The 20,457-nt window shown below is 39.7% G+C and overlaps 1 protein-coding gene across 1 annotated transcript in view; it reads left to right on the forward strand.

The window, feature by feature from the left end:
• The window catches only part of dipk1aa (divergent protein kinase domain 1Aa), a 45,400-nt gene extending 24,961 nt beyond the window's left edge, over positions 1 to 20,439 (forward strand). The window contains 4 exon segments of the mRNA NM_001040354.1: positions 6,589 to 6,723; positions 11,389 to 11,496; positions 16,198 to 16,374; positions 18,136 to 20,439. Coding sequence (NP_001035444.1) covers positions 6,589 to 6,723; positions 11,389 to 11,496; positions 16,198 to 16,374; positions 18,136 to 18,948 — 1,233 coding nt within the window. The 3' untranslated portion in view covers positions 18,949 to 20,439.
• The last annotated feature ends 18 nt before the right edge of the window (positions 20,440 to 20,457 follow it).

Consider the following 20,457-nt stretch of genomic DNA (forward strand, 5'->3'; position numbering starts at 1 on the left):
ATCGCTTGACACAGAAGTACAAATCAGCCTTTAAAGGGCCCCACAGACTATTAAAATAAAACGGTTTATTGCTTCAACGTGTTAGCATTTAAGTGACTTCTCCACATCCAGCATTATTGCAGATAGACCGGTAATGACGATACTATCGTTTACAAACTAAAGTGACACTGAGTATATTGGACCCATAGTATTGTGATAATACCAGTAAACTGTGCAACCCTACACTGCAGCGTTTTTTTCATACTATGGGTGTCAATGGTTACAGTTATCCAGTTTTCTTCTAAATGTCTTATTTTGTGTTAAAAATAAAAGACAAACAGGATTGGAAAAAGCTTTAGCCCGGTCTCACACACACATACAGGCATCTAAACGCGCACAAACAAACATTTTAAATTTGACAAAAACTCTCGAAAACCTTTACTGTCTGCTGTTTCTTTAATATGGTGTAAAGATTATTATGCGTTATTAAAACATAAAGGAGGACGCAGCAAAAAACGTCACTATAATTTAAAACTACTTTATTATTTTATGCAGCAGCCTTACATTTAAAATGGAAACATAAGGGTGATCATACGCAAAAAGACCCCAGACTATAAGGCTAGATGTTTTCTTTCCCTCATTTCTTTGGCGCATGTACTCATGTGCGATCAGAAAACTGCCCGCCTCTCCTTTCACTCCGCCCCGAAGCCCCAGCTGGCCCTCCTTGGCCCAAGGTATTAGGCGGGCCGAAAAAGGCCGGCCGCTGGCCCCAAGAAAGCCCCGCTTTGGCCCGATTAGGCCCCGGAAGTGACAGTGGAAACGCCACTGGCCTTGGCTCGCCCTGGCTCGCTCGCTTTAGGCGCGATAGTGGAAACGCGGCTAATGATGGGAGAATTTAAAGTTTGGGTTAACTCTTGAATTCTTTTGAATATGTCAAGCTGCTGTGATCAACCCATTGTAACGTTTTTCAGCGAATATTAAATTACTGAAAGAGCTGCAGTTCATTCTGTATTTTTAAAGGTATATTTTATGTGTTTTAAAAGTAAATTCAAACTAAAGTAATTAGTAATCCAATTACTTTATATGTAAGTAACTTGTAATGTAATCAGATTACAATTTTCCTGTAGTAATCAGTAACTTGTGATTGATTATTTTTTTTAAAGTAACTTGCCCAACACAGTTCACCCTAAAGCTAAAAATGAAAGAAAAAGTCATTGAAGTTACATGAACCGTAAGTTTCTGAGACGTTTATTTCAGTATGTTGATGTACTTCCAACTGAAACAGAATATTGAGTAGGGAGCAGGGCTTTCTTTTTGCACATCATTCCCTCATAGCAAACTAAGGGTAAGAGGGGCGTGGTTAAGAATATTGTGGCTGAAGCTGTCAAACTGACGTCAACAGAGAAAAACCACCAATCCAAACACAGGAGCATATGGTCAAACCTGTATTGAAGATTATAAAACAAACCTTTTTTTTTAATGGACTAACTTGCATAGATTAATATTAATTTTGCTATCAAAACAAACTTTATATATGATATGAAAAAATATGTTCCCAAATGTAGTCATATGCCTAAAGTGTCACAATAAAATGTATAACTCTCAGCATTGGTTGAGTCTGTTTTACCTTGCTTAGCTGGTTAAACAAACAAAGCTATTTTTTATTTCAGTCATATGCTTTATATCATGACTGTAATCATTTAACAGTTCTTCCAGGTCCCTGCTAGTGTAGTCCCCAACTGGCAAAGGCACAGACAGTTTAGACTTTGCTAAGCTTAGACATCTCGGATGTCTGCAGTGCAGTTTGTTGACCTACTTTTAACAAAAATGGCACTTAGCACAGCTTCGTTATTTACAGGGATCTCCACACACACCCACAGATAGTGCAGGCACTCACACCCACACTGACACCCTGAAACGCCTACTACGCTAGCACCATTTCAACACGGGAAAGAATCAAAAATGTGTGGCCACATTATACAGTTAAACTGCTTTTCTGAAGATGTTTTACTGCATTTTTAATGCATTTATTAAGAAAATTAATCTGAAATTCCTAATACTATATGTAATGTAAATAATACATATAATGTAAATTATACTGTTTACATACACGGGGTTAGTACGTTTTCTAAAGGGTGGTCTAGAGTGTATTTTTAAGGCTTAGTTGTGTTTATAAGATGCAAAGCAATGTGTGCTCATGCTTCATTTGTAGAAAATCACATAATTAAGATTGAGCTGTAAGCACTTCTCTCTTTGTGTCACGTTCTTTGGAAGCCCAAATATAGAAATGGAACAAGCTCTGTGAAAATAGTCTAATGTTATTTCTCTGCTATAACATTACAGCACCTCTGGCCACGCCTCTTCGCTGTGCGAGGTGTATGCACATAGGCAATGCGCGTAACCTGAAACGTTTGTGATCTCACTAGCCCGGATGTTTTTTTTTGTTGTCCCTGTTAGCTGTAGGCTTCCGAAATAGCAAAATTTCTCTGGCCCACTCAATCAGGTTGTGCTTGGCCCACATGCCGCAGTGAATTACAGTATATGACTGGACCAAATCTAGCTTCCAGACAAGGGCCAAACACGGACCATATCTGGGCCAAGTCTTAGCCAAGTTAATACCTCATAACTGGGCCTGAACTGGGCAAGATAGGTTGGTGTGTCACGATTGCAATGAAACTGATAAACCCATGAAGCGTTGAACTTTAGACACACTATGGGCGTGCTTTTTCTCAAAGTGACCTGATTGGTAGAATTTATTTAATTTTTTTTTACTCAAAAAATATTTTAATGTATTTTAAATGTTGGTCAAGACTGGCCAAACTTACATGGCCCACATATCAATTTTTTAAATCTGGGCCAAATACTACGTTTTACATTTGGCCCAAATCTTGTGTGCTGCCTTAAAGACGGTGCCAGCTCTGCCAAACCCGGGCCATGTTTGGCCCACATGCTGTATGCCAGTGGCGGATGAATTTCTGCTGTGCCAGCTTTATGCCTAATCTGGGCCAGAATTCTTTGCTACTAGGGTTTGCTAAGCTAACTCTGTAAAAGCCAGTGTCTCCCTTTGCATTAAAATGTGAGCGTCTTACATTCAGAGATGTTTTTTATGTTCACACAGCTACATTACGCATCAACTAAAGTCTAAAATATGATATGGTAGTGGACCACCCCTTTAAAAAAATGAAATCAATGCTTTTTAGTTATATTTAATTAAATTATTTATTTATTTAGCAAAGATGCATTTAATTGTTCAAAAGTGAGTGCAAAAATGACATTAAAATAATTTTATTTCTTTTTAACTTTGTAATTAACAAAAGTTCAGAAAATGTATCTGCATAAAGGATTAAGGTGATGAAAAAGAAATGTTTCTTGAGCACCAAATCGACATACTGTAATAGAAATTTGTTTCCGCCATCGAGGAAGTAAAAAAGTCATTGATTCATTAATTTCTAGTGTTGTTTGCATGACAATACCCAACAGGCAAAGGACGTAAACATGACGTCAAATCGAAGTTGTATCCTAACGTCGTGGGGTTGTTACATTTTGTTTGGAAATGGATATCTAGTTGACGTCACAAACCAACTTCATCCGATGTGAATGTCCAATAGTCAACCTAAAATCAACCAGATATCAATGTCTAATGATGATACAGCTTGGCGTTGTGTGGACGCTACCACTATGACGTCTATCAGACGTTGGATTTAGTTTGCCAAACATGACAAATAAATGTCAGTATTTGATGTCAATATGACATTGGTTTAAGATGTTGGCTTGATGTTGGATTTTGGTCACTTTCCAACAAAACCTAAAATCAACCAAATAATAACATCATTTGACGTCTTATTGGACATTAAAATAACTTTGTCCTTTAGACCATGACTAGACCATGAGTTTTGGTCACTCGACGTTATGCCCTAAATCTAACCTAATATTAACGTCTTATGATTATCCTTTCTTCCACCAATCCCAGGACAAGCCGCAAGGATTTAAAGCCCCGACAGACCAGTTTGTGGTGTGCGCTCTGCCTCGGCGTACCATTTGTGCTCCACGCAATTTGTTTTTGCTACGCTTCGTCTATTCAGTGATTTTATAATCTCAGTTACTGTGGTAATTCGAGTTCGCTTGTTGAACTTCGTTGGCTTTAAGTAACATAATGTGATGGTTGTTGTGTGATTCTAAACTAAGCTTTGACGGACTTATCCGGTTTGTTTTAGTTTAGATTGATGTTTTGTTAGATTAGTTTGAGTGTTTGGCCATCTGTGTATTTTGAGTTTTGTAGTTTAATTAGTTTAGTTCGGGTGTCGTATACACTAAAGATCTCTGTTTTTATTTGTGTTTCTTTTTGACACCTAGTTTAGACTTTAGATTTAAGGATTGTTTTGTTTTGTTAATTTCTTTGATTTGGCTTACACTCGTTTTTGTTTAAAGATAATAACTGTAAATGTTTATTTCTTTTTTTCCGTTTATTATTGATCTGTCACACACATTACACCTGTCTCACTTAAATTTTACAGCATCCCACTTCAACATCCTTAACGCGTAACAATGTGTTGTCGCAGTCGAGTTATTTTGGAGAACAGTTTCGAAAATCCACAGTAGTTTTGTCATGACTTTCAAAAAAGGAAAAAAATGTGTGGTGACGGAAACCAGAAGAAAGAACAATGTCAAATGTGTTGTCCCGCCCATAGACACTGCATTAGAAACACCTCACATAAGGCTCAATTCTCTCTCTTTTTTTTTTCAAATTTAATGCAAAGATGATATAATTCAAAGTATAGCTTTATAAATGTACATGCTTTTATCTAAATATTGTCAGTGCCAACTATCTAGTGATGTGAGTGCATTGACACACATAGCACACATCACACATATAATGTTATTATATATTATAAAACTCATTCACCCTTTTCATTTCAGGGGCAAAGACAGGCTTCATTCAGGACTTTTTGTAGTTTAAAGCCCATGGGCCCTATCATACACCCAGCGCAAGGCGCGACGCAATTGTTATTTGCTACTCTCAGCTCGGCGCAAGAGTCGTTTTGAGGTGTTGCGCCACGCTGTTTAAATAGCAAATGCATTTGCGCTCATATATGCGCCCATAGGCGTTCTGGTCTAAAAAAGCAGGCGTGTTTTGGCGAGTTCCTGGCGCGTTGCTATTTTAAGAAACTATAATAGTCTGTTTTTTAGACCAGAACAAAGCCGATCTATTGTCTGGCGCAGAGTGCGTCTGGCATACACACTGTTTAATACACATAAGATGTAGAGCAATAGGCAAATATATTTACATATGAAAAATATATAAAATATTAAGGATATATATAGGATACAATAAGGATATATATAGGATATAAATATAAAGAAATAAAATATTACAAAACATTATTTTCTAGCCTACATGAAATTAAAATCCACTGCCTTCATACTTTCTTCATCTCGGGAGGCTTTTTCAATTCATTTAATTTGCTGTTGTATAATGTTATTATTATTAGCAGTATTATTTATTATATGCATATTTATATTTGTTTTATTAAAAATAAGCTTAGATTTGTCCACCTGTCAGATTTTAGACCAGGGGTGGCCAATCCTGTTCCTGGAGATCTACCTTCCTGCAGATTTCAGTTGCAACCCTTATCAAACACACCTGTCTGTAATTATCAAGTGGATTTCAGGTCCTAATTAATTGGTTCAGGTGGGTTTGATGGGTACATTCTATGGGTACAGCATGTGTATTTGGATTTAACTCAGTTTTTTGAGCACACTTCGTTATTATTGTTTATTTATTCATTTGCTGGAAATTAGAACTGAATTTACAAACAGTTTTGAGACAAATCTTTGTGCTTAACAAACAAAATTAATTATTTATAGGCTAATAGATGTCTGTGCGTACAAGGTTTCCCTATCCACGAGAGCGAAAGTGAAACTAGATTATGAGATGTCTTATCTCTCATTCTCGCGCGGTAGATGCTCTGTTTAACTGTTTTCTTGCTAGTGAAGCGCTCAGTTTTTATACTTACACTTACTTTACGACATGTAAATAGCAAATGCGCTCATGGCGTGACGCAACTGGCTCTTAAAGGGAATGGGAGATGAGACTCTGATCTCAACACACACCTATAGTTCATTAGGAAAACAAACTGAACCCTTTTAGACCATGCGCCACATTGCAAAGCAGATTTTTCCGTCCTTATATTAGCAAAAGTGGATTCTGACACGCCCTGAAAGCGTTTGCACCCTGGACCGTCAAAATGAAGCCACTTGTGTGTAAGTTATCCAACTTAAAGAACCATTTAAGTCTTAGAGAATTCATTGAAATGAGTTAATGTAGCAGATGATTACCAACCTTACAATCACACCGTGGCTGTACTGATTTCATGAATCATTGGCTGCTAGTTATAAAAGCACAGTAAGCGAGTTGTGAACTGTTGATGTTTTTTATATTGACACAGAGTTGTCTATTCAGACTTCTTTTCGCTTTTGATATTTGACAGAGTAATAAACTACAAGTAAATATTTGACTTTTTCAGTCAGGCTTTGTGTTTACTTTGAGCCTGGACTGTGATAACGTTCATAGACCCAGCTTATGTTTACTTTCTGCTTCCTGTCCCTCAGGCTCGCCTGTCCTATATTCGAGTGAAGTATCTCTTTCTCACGTGGCTTGCTGTGTTTGTGAGCAGTTGGGTTGTTTATGTCCAGTACTCCACGTACACTGAGCTGTGCAGAGGACGAGAATGCAAGAGCATCATTGTGAGTATGATTGTTTCTGTTCATTGCATTTGTGATTGACTAATAGCAGAAGTGATGTAACAGAACAGAATCTCATTGACCCAAGACATCATGTTTCATTGACTTCTATTGTTTGTTTTTTTTATAGCTGTAACAACTCATAGTGCAGCTTAATGACACAAACTGGTATTTTGTCATTATATTATTTCATGTATCATCATAAACGCGTGTTTGTAGTAGTTTGATTTATCAACGTTTGTTTTTACTAGTTATTTCTCCCATGGGCAAATGAAATAATAAAACAAACAATGAAAAGAGCGCACTTTCGCATTTTAGAAAAACACTAACTAGGGCTAGGTTATATGGACTTTTTTTTAAAATCCCAGATTTTGTCACAAAAAAAGTTAATTTAAGATTTATATTAAAAAAAAATTCCCCTCTAAAATTGGTTGAATATTGTTAACCTACACTCTCAGAAATAAAGGTACAGGAGCTGTCACTGGGGTGGTACCTTTTCAAAAGTTACACATTTGTACCTACAAGGTCCATATTAATACCTCAATAGTACATATCAGTACCTAAAAAGTACAAATATGTTCCTCTTAAAATTTTTAGGTACTAATAAACAATACTTTATCCCTGTCATTTAACAAAATGTATCAAATTATAGTAATATTACTAGTAAAAACCTCAAATACTGTAAACAGTGGTTAGGGTTAGGAAAAGTTCAGTTACTAAAGTGAACTGTTAATAAAACGTTAACACTGATCCTGTTGAACAAACCAGCAAATTAAAGTAAAATGATTAAAATAATCATAACCATTTTTTATAATAATCACCATTTATTTGCTCTTCTGCTATTGTGTAGGCTTTCTTGGCCTTTGCTACATGGTGAGCATTGTAAGATGTGCGGAGTGCCTGTACTAGTTTTGAACATGAAGATGTTCGGCACTTTTGTGATGTCCTCAGCTATTGGAGTCGTCTTTGATAGTAGTTCTCAGATTTGTCCTTGCTACTGGGATGTTTGGTTTCTAAATGTTGTTTTAATTTAGAACGTTTCATGCTCTCTTGTGAGAGCACCTCACTACTCACTGAGGTTTTAAGCCTTTTTTGTCGTCAATATATGTAAATCCACACTTTACATACATGGTTGTACTTGCGCTTCGACATATTTGTTGCTATAATTGAATGAAATTTCACATATCAAAAGGTACGGTTGTTGTATGCGCATTTCAAAATAAAAGTCCCACATAAGCAAAATAAGTAAAAAATTTAACTTTTGTTGTTTTTTTGACCACACACTCTGCGACCTACTGAAAATGACCCACCAGTTGAGAAACACAGATGTAGAGTTTATATAATTAGCATAAGCATATTATAAATTATGATATTAAAAATGCTCGAGAAAGAACCTTGCTAGCTGTAATTCAAAAGATAAAGTTGAACAATAGAATCTAGGGTTGGGCCGATAGACGATGCCATCGTCCATTGCCGATGGCCATTAGACAGACAACATGATGCTGAGCCGGCATCGCCGATCCTCCGTCGCAAACCCACTCGCGAAAAATACACTTAGGCCCTGTTTACACTAATACGTCTTAGTGTTAAAATTGCATTTTAGAACAAAAATGATCCACAACCACATCGTGTTTTACCCAACATTTCTGAACAGCTTTCTGTCCGCTGAAAACGCACATCACGTGACCACACACACACAGCCACACACACTGTCATGGGCTCATCTGAGCTCGTGTGAGGAGTGCACGTCGGACAGTTTATCAAGGATGTACCGCTGGATCGCGTCTCACTATAGTCGTTAAACGTGATATTCAGACACACCAAGTCTCTCGGAGGTTTGCAAACGAGTTATAATCTCCTAGAAATCACGCATCTTCCTCCCGGTCCTCAAATAAGTCTTGCACCCTTCTCACCCCTCACCACCGGATTCCTCCTCACTCTTCAGACACGTCGCGCACACCCTATCAAACACCGCCTGCCCCCCGCGCTTTTCACATGACGACAATGCCATCGTCCATTGCGATGTTTTACATTGGACATCGTATGATGCCAAATTGGTCGACATCGCCCAACCGTAATATACCCTATTTACAATTGCATACAAGACTTTTATAATAAAAATATCAATTAAATCATTTTATAAAGTCACAGTGAAAGTGAACTCAAAATGATTGCTAAAAAGAGGACCTTATTCAAGGTGACTTGATTCCCTATTATTTTGTATAGATTATTTCAACATGAACATACATTCAGAGCTTTATTCATTACATCTTAATGACTTACGCAGGGCCAGTGTGTTGCTTTTGTTTGTGTCAGGCCGTTGCATCGCAACTTTGTGGCTGGGTCAAGCAATTGATCCGGTTACAGCAACGTTGAATGGCAATATACGGTAACAGTTCCTTTCGTATGCGCGTCTGGTACAGTACTGTTTGATGCTGCATTCACACCAGATGCGGGTGAATCATCAAGCGCAAGTGATTTACATGTTAATTCAATGCAAAGACGTGACTACGCATCCTGCGGCACAATTCGCACGAATGAATAAATGAAGCGGCGCGAGTTGAGCATTTTGCGTGAGTTGGAAGATCTGAACTTTAGCAGTGATTTGTGCCGTGTTAACCAATCAGGAGCTTGCTGCAGTATGGCCGTCATTATGTCCTAGTTCCTGTCATTGGTGTCCGGAGGGGAAATTTATAGGAACTATAATTAGGAACTATAGGAACTATAATATAGGAACTATAGGAACCCAAAGGAAAGCATCAGGTCTTATGCTGTGTTCACACCAGACGTGGAAGAAGCGTCAATTGCGAGTGATTTACATGTTAGGTCAATGCAAACGCACGAATAGACATTCTGTGGCGAGGTGCGTGGCGCAAATGACGTGAATTGCGCCAATGGCACATTAACCAATCAGGAGCTTGCTCTTGTGGGGGCGTGATTGTGACATAGCGCCTGTTGTTGGTGTCCCGAGGGAAATCCTCCAGCCGACACCGACAACAGTTCATCAAACTGGGCTCGGCTCAATCAGAAGCACGACTAAAAATGCCTCCATCAACCAGGTTCAGTTTCCGGAGGAGTTTATGAGCTGGATGCACCTCTGAAAGGATCTAGTGGACTCAGACATGGCCCTAAACGTATCGATGCTGTTTTTCAGCCTTCATAAAGCACATAAACACTGTTATTTTCTTAATAAAATCCATGTTAGCCATTAAGCAATGAAACTAGAGTCACCGGGCAGACAGAAGCCCTGCCCATCAAGCGAAACCGGGTGTGTTCTGAAGTGAATCTGATGCGCGAATAAAGCGGATTTGACGCATGAATGAAGCGGGGTTTGACTCGCGAATGAAGCAAGTAAACGCAAATGTTCACGCATATGTTCAAAAAACATATCAAATGCTTGTCATTATCATTCTCGTAAATTGCGATAAGATCATTTAAATGATGTGCGGCCAGTTTAATTTTCACTTCCTAGCGCGGCTCATGGCTGCCATCACTGTGACACATGCAAATCATTCTTTAAGTGCGGGTCTCAAACGATCTCTCTGTGCAACAAACTGAACGTTATTTACAACTTTATTACTTGTTTTTCACAACCTATGCTGGTAGTAGCTGGTAGTCAGCTCACGTGTGATTTCACGACAGTAAATACATCTATACATGAAGACAGAAATGACATTTCTGGGTGAATTATACCTTATAAATACAGTATGTGACACTTTTAACGCCATTTGAAGGTGTTCATGTTTCTGTGAAGACTTGTGCGACTGCCTTGCTTCTCTCCTGACCTTGAAAATATAATTGGCTGAATCGTAGAAAAGCTGAATTAAGATCGTGTGTGGAGTCGAATCGAGATCGTGATCTTTTTTCGATTAATTAGTAAAATCTCATTTTCTTAAGACCTAATAATATAGATTTGTCTTTCTGCCGGTTAGTGATTATAAGGCAAAAACATGAAAATAATATTCATTTTAATACTGGTGCATCCAGCACAATGACAGTTGATTAGTACACTTGAAAAGATTATTGTTAATCACTGAAAATAGTCAGTGGTTTATAAATCTTATCTTATAATTGAATTGTATTGACAAAAATAGCTTTAGCATTTATATCACCTTACGTGCTTTCCGAACGAAATAAAGTTATCTGGGTTATAAATAACATACCAGGGTGAGTAAATGATGTCAACTTTTATTTTTGGGTGAACTCTTCCTTTATGACCTAAAGAGACAGTTTACCCCAAAATAAAATTTACCTCATCATTTACTCTCCATTTAAACCTCTTTTTAAAATAAAACAGGCTTTTTATAGATATTTTAAAGAATGCTGGCACCCATCGACTTCCAGGGAAGAAAAAAATGGAAGTCATTGGGTACCTGCATTTTTCAAAATATCTTCTTTTGTGTTCAACAGAAGAAAGAAACTTGAACAAGTTTTTAACAAGTAAAGAGTGAGTAAATGATGACAGAATGTTTACTTTCGGCTGAACTGTCGCTTAAAATGGGATTGGGAAAGTATTTGTTTACACTGTAAGCCCACAGCCCCATCTATTGGGGATGCGGTGAAAATGTTTCTTCTGTGTTCATTGCCATATCTTCCTATCACAATGCTGGCTTCTAGTTAATTGACATGCTTATAAGCCCATTGAAACGGTCTGTCCTCTTCCAACAGTGTGACAAATACAGCAAAGGCATTATCGATGGTTCAGCCTGCAGCAGCCTGTGTGAAGAAAGCAAACTGTACTTTGGAAGGTGCCTCTCCACCAAACCAAACAATCAGGTATGACACACTCGCCAGCAGAACGAAAAGAGATGCCCTTCCCAGCAGCGTCCAGCACACATGAACCGGCTAAATGAGGTCTTCAGAATCGCTACAAACTTTCTGGCATGTTTGTTGGAGCTAAACTCTGCAGGAAGCAGGCACTCCTTGTTTTGAGCTTATCCAAATTTAACCGCATCCAGCAATTTGCATCCGTTTAGAATGCTTTCATAGAGTAAATAACAATGTGGTCAAAGTGTTTGATTAGCCACAAATGACATACCTAATCTCCGCTTGCTCAACAAACATGTTCGTAAGGGACAAATGGTGTAAAGTAATGAAATACAAATACTCAAATAACTATGATGGTCGAGAGAGCTGCAATTTAAGAAAACATGTGCAATCATAGGTGTTGCTAGGCCTATTTTTAAACTTTTGCGATTAGCCTATAAACTGTACACTAAATTATCGCCTCAGTCCCCTTTAAATTTGATAAGAAAACGGCGGCAGAATTCGTCTCCTCTCCGTCTTTTGTTTTTCATTTGATCAGCAAACCACAGTAGTGGACAGTGAGAGAACGAGGTGTGTGTTTATCGATAAATTGTTATAATATCTGCTTATTTGCAGTTTTTTGATATAGACAATGATAGCAACACACTGATAGCAACAGCGCACGAGAAATGCCAACACAGGCTTCCAGTTTCCGTAGTTTCAAGTGCTGAACATCTTGTATCTTCACACCATAGACAATAAAAAGATAGTGGGGCCATTCTTCATCAATGGAAACCTCAAGGCCACTGGATATTTGAAATTGCTACATGATGATGTGTTTCCCTCTTTATGCACTGAAGCTGGCACGTTCCCTGAATTTTTTCAGCAAGATGGTGCACCACCACATTATGGGTGTCAGGTCTGAGCGTTCCTAGATGAACAGTTTCCTGAAAAGTGGATTGGTTGTCGTGGGCCAGTTGAATCGCCCCCACGCTCTCCCGATCTGACCCCCTTAGACTTTTAACTTTGGGGTCATCTGATGGCAATTGTCTATAATGTTAATGTAACCGCACCGGTCCTACACCACTCAACCCGCTCCGGGCTGAGATCGATCTGGCGACCTTGCGCATGGGAGTCGGTTGCTCCACCAAGGAGGCTAAAGACCATGGCCTCTTGCGTCTGTCGCTACAGCACCTTTTAGAGGTCAGAGGAGTGAGGTTTACCTGCACAGCACTTACTAGCTGGCCTCCGTTACACTCACCCCCCTAAACCTCACTCCCATCCAGGTAACGGCACCAATGTGACCTCGCCGGTCCTACATCACTCATTCCGCTCCGGGCTGGGATCGAATCGGCGACCTTCCGCATGGGAGTTGGTTGCTCTACCAAGGAGGCTAAAGACCATGGCCTCTAGTGTCTGTTGCTAGAGCACCTTTTAGAGGTCAGAGGAGTGAGGTTTACCAGCACAGCACACACTAGCTGGCCTCCGTTACATTAAGATACAAGATGTGCAGCACCTGAAACTATGGATACTGGAAGCCTGTGCTGGCATTTCTCCTGTGGTGTTGCTATCAGTGTGTAAAGAGTGGGAGAAGAGGGTTGCATTGACAATCCAACACAATGGGCAGCACACTGAACACATTTTATATGTGGTCAGAAACTTGTAAAAGACTCATGATAGAATAAAGTTACGTCAAAACCAAGCACATCATTATTTTTCTTGTGAAATTCCCAAAGTTTGCCCCCTCACATATACTAATGCGCCACAAACCAACCATTCCCTTTATCTTAAGGTGTATCCATGTAAATGGCCCACCCTGTAAAACTAAATGCACTACAGAATGTTGCGTTTTCAAATACATGCACAAATTGCATTTCAATTCAGTTCATCTTTATTTCTATAGCGCTTTTACAATGTCGATTGTGTCAAAGCAGCTTAATATAGAAGTCCTGGCAAATTGAAACTGTGTCAGTCCAGATTTTAGAGTTGAAGTTCAGTTTAGCTCACTTCAGTGTGGTTAATTTTTACTGCTCAAAGTCCAAACACTGAAGAGTAAATCCATCACTGCGCAGCTCCACAAACCAAGCAAGCCAGTGGCGAGGAACAAAACTTCAGCAATTGGCAAAAGGAAAAAAAAAAACTAGAGAAAAACCAGGCTCAGTTGGGGATGACCATTTTTTCCTCTGGCCAAACTTCTTTGCCAGAGCTGCAGTCTAGGCGCTGGAGGCTCTGTTAATTCTATTAGTGCTAACATGAGCTTGATTTGCGGCTCCAACTGCTGGACAACCATAGCTTGTTAGTCAGGATCCAAAGTGCATAACCTAAGGGTTAACATATTGTCACAGCTAGATTTTTGCCTCTTAGGTTACACGTATTTTGGTCCGCATGTAAACGCATTAACCTGCTTTCCCACAGCTTATTATAGGACTGGTGCATATATTAATGTAATGTGTTCTTGCAGTACAAACCTGATTCCAAAAAGGTTGGGACACTGTACAAATTGTGAATAAAAAAGGAATGCAATCATTTACAAATCTCATAAACTTATATTTTATTCACAATAGAATATAGATAACTTAGCTGAAAGTGCTGAAAGTGAAACATTTTAAATCATCAGGCTAAACATTGGCTCATTTTGGATTTCAAGACAGCTACACATTCCAAAAACGTTGGGGCAGGTAGCAATAACAAGCTAAAAAAGTGCATTTTTTAAATTGACAATGCCAGACTACATGCCGCATCAATTACAACATTATGGATGTGTTGACAGAATCCAGTTATCATAAAGAGGAAGATGCGACAAAGATTACCTAAAAGAGTTGAGCAGCTGGAAGTCTGTAAGAATGGGAGAACATGCCTATTACTTAACTTGAACCACTTGTCTCCTCAGTCCCTAGTCATTTGCAGACTGTTGTAAAAAGAAGAGGGGATGCCTCACAGTGGTAAACATGGTCTTGTTTCAACTTTTTAAAAATGTGTTGATGCCAGGAATTAAAAAGAATCAACTTATTTTTCCCTTTAAATGAAACATTTCCGCAGTTTAAGCATTTGACATGTCATCAATGTTCTATACTGCATAAAATATTCAAGAGCCCATATTATACATGAAATAGGGTCATATCTTGGTTGTAAGGGTCTCCAACAACAGTCTAATATGCATGCAAGGTCAAAAAACACTTTCATGGTCTTATAATCTGCATTTATTTTTACCTAATTATCCCAGCGACTCCCGTATGAATCGTCCAGTGATTCATTTGTTCCCAAACCCCTCCTTAGCGCGAAGCTAATCTGCGCTGATTGGACCAATGACAGTCTGTCGCGATTGGTCGACTGCCTTCAGTCAGAGAGTGAAATGCCCAATAGCTAATCAGCAATATAAAAAGTTATCACAGTTCATACACGCTCGATAGTGTAGGCGTGGATTTTAGCTGCCACACACACACAAAAACACACACACGCTTCCGCCCGCACTCGCCAGGTTTTAGCCTGAGAACCCGCCCCGTTTTCTGCCCGCCGCGCCCGATCCCGCTAAAGAGCGGGGGAGAACACAACCAAAAATCACCCAGCTATACAGTCCAGACAGCCAAGCTGTCTGTATAAACACACACTCTCTCTCTCTCTCTCTCTCTCGCACTAACACACAAGCACCAAGCAGACACACAGGCAAAGCTCTCTCTTTCTCATTCGCATAGCAATATCCGTGATATTGCTAGACAGCCCGCTCCCGTCCCAAATTAAACCCGTCACCGACCCCTCCCGCGATTTATTCGGAAATTTATTCCCGCGAAATTTATACCACGGAGCTCTATAAACAAAGCAGCACGCGTCGCATTTTTAACGTGGCTTTGCACGCGATAAGAGAATATAGCCAGTTAACCTGATACAGTACACGCGGTTACAAGTAACAAATCACAACTAAATACATTTGCAAGCCAGAGTCAACGAGGCAACAACTTTAATCGCACGTACTTACACTTGAGAAATGGAGGAAGAAACCCATCCTGACGTCCATCAGTAACTTACTCTTTAAGTAACTTACTCTTGATCCTTCCTTTAACAAACGCAGATGAAGTATTCTTTGTAGCATGTAGTTTCCAGAAGTTTCCAGTAGTTTCCAACTGCTTGGTTATAATGCTGTCTCTACCCAAAGTTTCATCTTTGGGTAGAGACTCGATATAATATCCATCTGCAGTGTGACTTCAATCGATTGTGTGTCTGGGTTTCTGCGTCAGAGGGCGGGGCCTCAGGTTTGAAATCTCCCGGGTTTGCGCGTGCACGTGAATAACTTGGTTTCGTTCGTACGTCATGGCGAAACACCTAATAACTCGGTATCAAGGCGACTCGTTTGAAGCACTATGAGTCGACTCTTTTATAGATGAATCAACCGTTTTAAACACTGTATTCTTACAGATTTAAGCCTTAGCTGGATACTTCACTTCACTTAAAGCTGTGTTACACACTACATGGAGGGGAATTTTCAAAAACCCATAATATGGGCTCTTTAAAATCTAGAACTTCCACATCATTGCATTCAGATTTTAGTTACATTTTGTACAGTGTACCAACTGTTCTGGAACCGGGTTTGTAAATTAATCCTACGTTTTATATTTATATTATTTACGTTGTATAAATTTATTGTCATACATGGCAAATAATTTAACATTCCACTTAGAAACACCCTTAAAAGAAAGTACCACTGATGTAGACATTGTGTTGCTGTGCACTTCTCAGGTGTATACGGGCAGCTGGGGTGACCAGGACGGTGTCATCAAGTGTCAACTAAGTGACGTCCTGCACTATGAGCTGGGGGAAGAGCTGGAGCCAAAGAAAGAGATCACACTCTTCGAAAAGCCCACCCGAGGAACATCTGTAGAGAAGTTCAAAGAAATGGTCGCAAGTCATTTGAAGGTTTGGGTACTTTTTTTTTTTTTTGTAACATTTTTGTAGTAATAATTGGCAGACGGGGAACACGGTGGCTCAGTGGTTAACACTGTCGCTCTGAATATATATACATTTTTTTGTGTTTACACAGTAATAAAACAGATCCAATCTGTCATGTATGAGCAAAAAATCAGAATTGGGTCACATTTAACTGGCTGTGTAAACGGGGACATAAAAGCATAAATGCTCACAATGGCATCAGCTACACGCAAGGTTTTCATTGTGGGGTACGGCGATCACTCTTGCTGAAGTATAAGTCAGGCTGAAGAAACAAAATCTTGCTAGTTGCAATCAAGCGGCAACCTCCCGCTCTCCCTAGGGAGGCCAATACGGCAGTAACTGAAACTGCAATTCATCGAAATTCCGCTTGTCCTGGCTCCATAATCAAGCAAATTTCAATTGAGCCCACTGTTAGAATGGCCAACTTCACAGCAGAAAAAAAGGCGTTTACAGCCTGGTACAAAAAACAATTTTGGTTCATAAAGCTATTATTACCCTTCATGACAACTGTGAGGGGGTGAATTTTTTAATAACTCATCAGTTTCCTTCATATTAGGTCATATTAAGTTTGCATAATTAAGGGCGTGGCCACTTGATTGACAGCTGTGTCTCACTGGTGGCCGTCACTTCACCTCAGCTGACTCCAGCAGATTAGCCACTGATTTTGGCATATTCATCCTATTTTTGTTTTGCTTTATGTGGCTGTACACAGTCCGTTGCCTTTTGGGATTATTTCCTACAATTATCAGCTGATATGGGATGCTGTGTGCATTTAATTGTGCTCACAAACCATTCACGTGGCCTCCATTACCCATGTAGGTAAAGTTATATTCTTGTAAACCATCTCTATTAATGCATTTGTATTATTTAAGAATATTGATCATTTATAATGTTCTTTAGAGCTGTAATGCACTGCAGAATCTGACAGATTGATTACTTGTTATCATACAGTGTTATGCTGGATTTCATCAATAGCCTTGCATTTACTAACACAGACTATATCTGAAGTATTTGGAAGTAATTCGCGGTTTCCTCCTGTAGGACAGGAGCAATGTTTAGTGGGTCAATGTGTTACAAGTTTTTTTTAAAAGTCTAAACCCTTTATTGATATAGTGTACAGCTAAGCACATGTGGTCAGAATACAAACGAGTCGCAGGTGATAAAGTATTAAGCGTTTTTCCAAAGTAAAGTCTGTCTAAGCCAGGTCCAAGCAAAATGCCAGCACGTTTCTGTAGCTCTGCTCACTCTCCGCCTCTTTGCCCTTGTTTGGTATCCCGCCGTGGGTGCGATGACGCGCGAGCAAAATGGCAACGGTTGGCCACGCCTACTTGTTGCTTCTTTTGCGCTCTTCAGAAACCTATGGGTGACCATATATTTTACAGTCTATGGTCGCAATACAATACAAATATGGCAAATTGTCAGCTGCCATCGTTAGTGGTTCGCATCCTGATTTAGGACTATCCACTGCAAACTGTATAGAAGGTGGATTCAATTCATCAGTAAAAGACACCAGAGTTTGGGAAAAAACAATTAGCATTTAACTAAATCGTATTTTGACGTCCAAGTGATTAGCATTTCACTGAATGCCATATTGCGTACGTAACAAATAAATACAGCAGGAGCTCTGGTGTAACAGAAGCTTTATAGGCTGAAATCACTTGACCATAAACTACTGTAGCTTTACAAATATCATAATTCACACTTGCTTCCTTGTTTTGGTTCCCGCAGGCAAAAGTTGGAGAGCAAGCTAACCTGTCCAATTTGGTTAGCCTAATTCTTTCAGTGGCCGACAGCAACAAAGATGGCCACATCTCTCTCCCGGAGGCCAAGTCTGCCTGGGCTTTATTACAGCTCAACGAAGTTCTGCTGGCGGTGGTGCTCCAGGGCCGAGAGCACACACCTAAACTGCTGGGCTTCTGCGGGGACCTGTACGTGGTGGAGCGGGTTCCTCATGCTCCGCTGTTTGGTATCACCTTGCCCTGGCCTATGGATCTGTGGATCCCCGCGGGAATGCGGCGAAGCATGGACCAGTGGTTCACACCGTCCTGGCCCCGCAAGGCCAAAATCTTCATCGGCTTGCTGGAACTTATTGAAGACATCTTCCATGGTACCTTTGGGAGCTTCTTAATGTGCGACATGAGAGCCAGTTCGTTTGGCTACACCGACCGCCACGACCTCAGGCTAGTGGATGGCCGGCGTGTAGTAGCCGAGGAGGCCTTCAAACAGGCCATGATCCTCCAGCGCTGTAAGGACCACGAGGACTGTGTGTACGGTGCGGACTGTAGGACTTCATGCGACCTTTCAGAACAGCGTTGCACAGCCGAGGTGGCTCAGCCCAATCTGGCGCGAGCCTGCGGAGCAATGAAGGATTACCTCCTACGAGGAGCTCCGTTCCATCTGCAGGAAGAGCTAGAGAAGCAACTGTACGCCTGCATGGCTCTCAAGGGTTCGGCTGAGCAGATGGAAATGGAGCACTCACTCATCCTCAATAACCTCAAGACCCTGCTGTGGAAACAGATCTCACACACCACCGACTCCTGAAGAGAAGCCAGGGTGGTCAGGGGTGACCAAACTTGGTCCAGAAGGGCCGGTGTCCTGCAAATATTATTTACAACCCCAATCAGACTCACCTGGGCTAGCTAATCAAGCTCTTACTAGGTTTTCTAGAAACATCCTTGCAGGTGTGTTGAGGCAAGTTGGAGCTGAAGTTTGCAGAACACCGCTCCTCCAGGACCAAGTTTGGGCACCCCTGATTTAGATTCTTGAATGTCTTCTGAAGCACTTGAGGCCATTTTCAAGATGGCTGCTGGAAGGTAAAGTTGCCAGAAATAAAGGTTTTCTTTCTTGATTAGGGGGGGAAACGTCAAATTGTGAGGAATTATTTCTCAGGCTCAACGTTGAAGTTCACGTTTCCGTTTCATGCTTTGTCGTCATACACAAGTGATCGATGATCATGTTTATTCTACACTTCCTTCAGATGTTATGAAGGAGCAAGTAATGCTAACTTTGCATCCGTTGTTGGATGCTAGCGTAGAAAGTGAAGGAATGCACTCACCACTGAGTGTGGTTGTGTAAGTCTCGTATTGTAACGTTTGTCACACATGAGCACAGCAAAAAGAGCCATAAAAGAGCCATTGTGAAATGGAAATACTAATGCCTTGATATGCATGTTGCCAGTGAGTGTGTTATTTTGAGTTCGATGCTTGTGTGTACTTCTCTTGGGTCAATTCTCGGAAATGATCAAGCCGACCACTTATGATCTGATGGTAGCTTAAAAAAAAAAAGGTTCAATTTGTTGACAGTATTAGTTATTGCAATAGCTATCAGCATTTATTAATATAGGAGAATGTAAACTAATGCGTTTTAATAGTTTGAAACGTCAGTTGTGCCAAACCTGTTTGAGCTTCATTATTCTGTCTAACACAAAATAATTCAAAGTACAATTTCAAATTCATGCATTGTTTCCTACCATGAATGTAAACTGCGACAATTACAAACATTCTTCAAAATATTTTCTTTTGTATTCAACAAAAACAAACTAAAATGGCTGTTTTTTACCATTTAATCTAAATTAAAAATGTTGTAATTAATAAGATGCGATGCCTATTGCATTAACCAGTGTAAATCAAATTAATCTTTTTTTTTTTTTTGTGAAATGTTGAAATGTTTACAGGAGTCTTGCGAGTAACACTACAACAATGAAGCCCTACTCAACCATGATAGTTCACAGAGTTGATCATTATTTATTTCTAATGTTATTTTAGTAATTTAGGCATGTCTAATAAATAAATAACATTTAGATTTCAAGCTAAAGCTGTATGAGATGTCTACCATCACATTATGATGTACTAATGAATGAAGGAATTAAGAGGTGCTTTGTTTGTTGATCAGCCATTTTCAATGGGATGTTTCAGATTGTTTGTCAAACTGCTTCAATTTTGTGTACTCATAAATCCCACTGCTGCTGACTTTAAATGGAGATTTTTATAAAAGTTGATTGCATGACTTTGCACATTAAAAGTGTTTCTCAAATCTACAGTTTTTGATGTC

This window comes from Danio rerio, chromosome 2, assembly GCF_049306965.1.
Source record: "Danio rerio strain Tuebingen ecotype United States chromosome 2, GRCz12tu, whole genome shotgun sequence".
Classification (NCBI taxonomy): domain Eukaryota; kingdom Metazoa; phylum Chordata; class Actinopteri; order Cypriniformes; family Danionidae; genus Danio; species Danio rerio.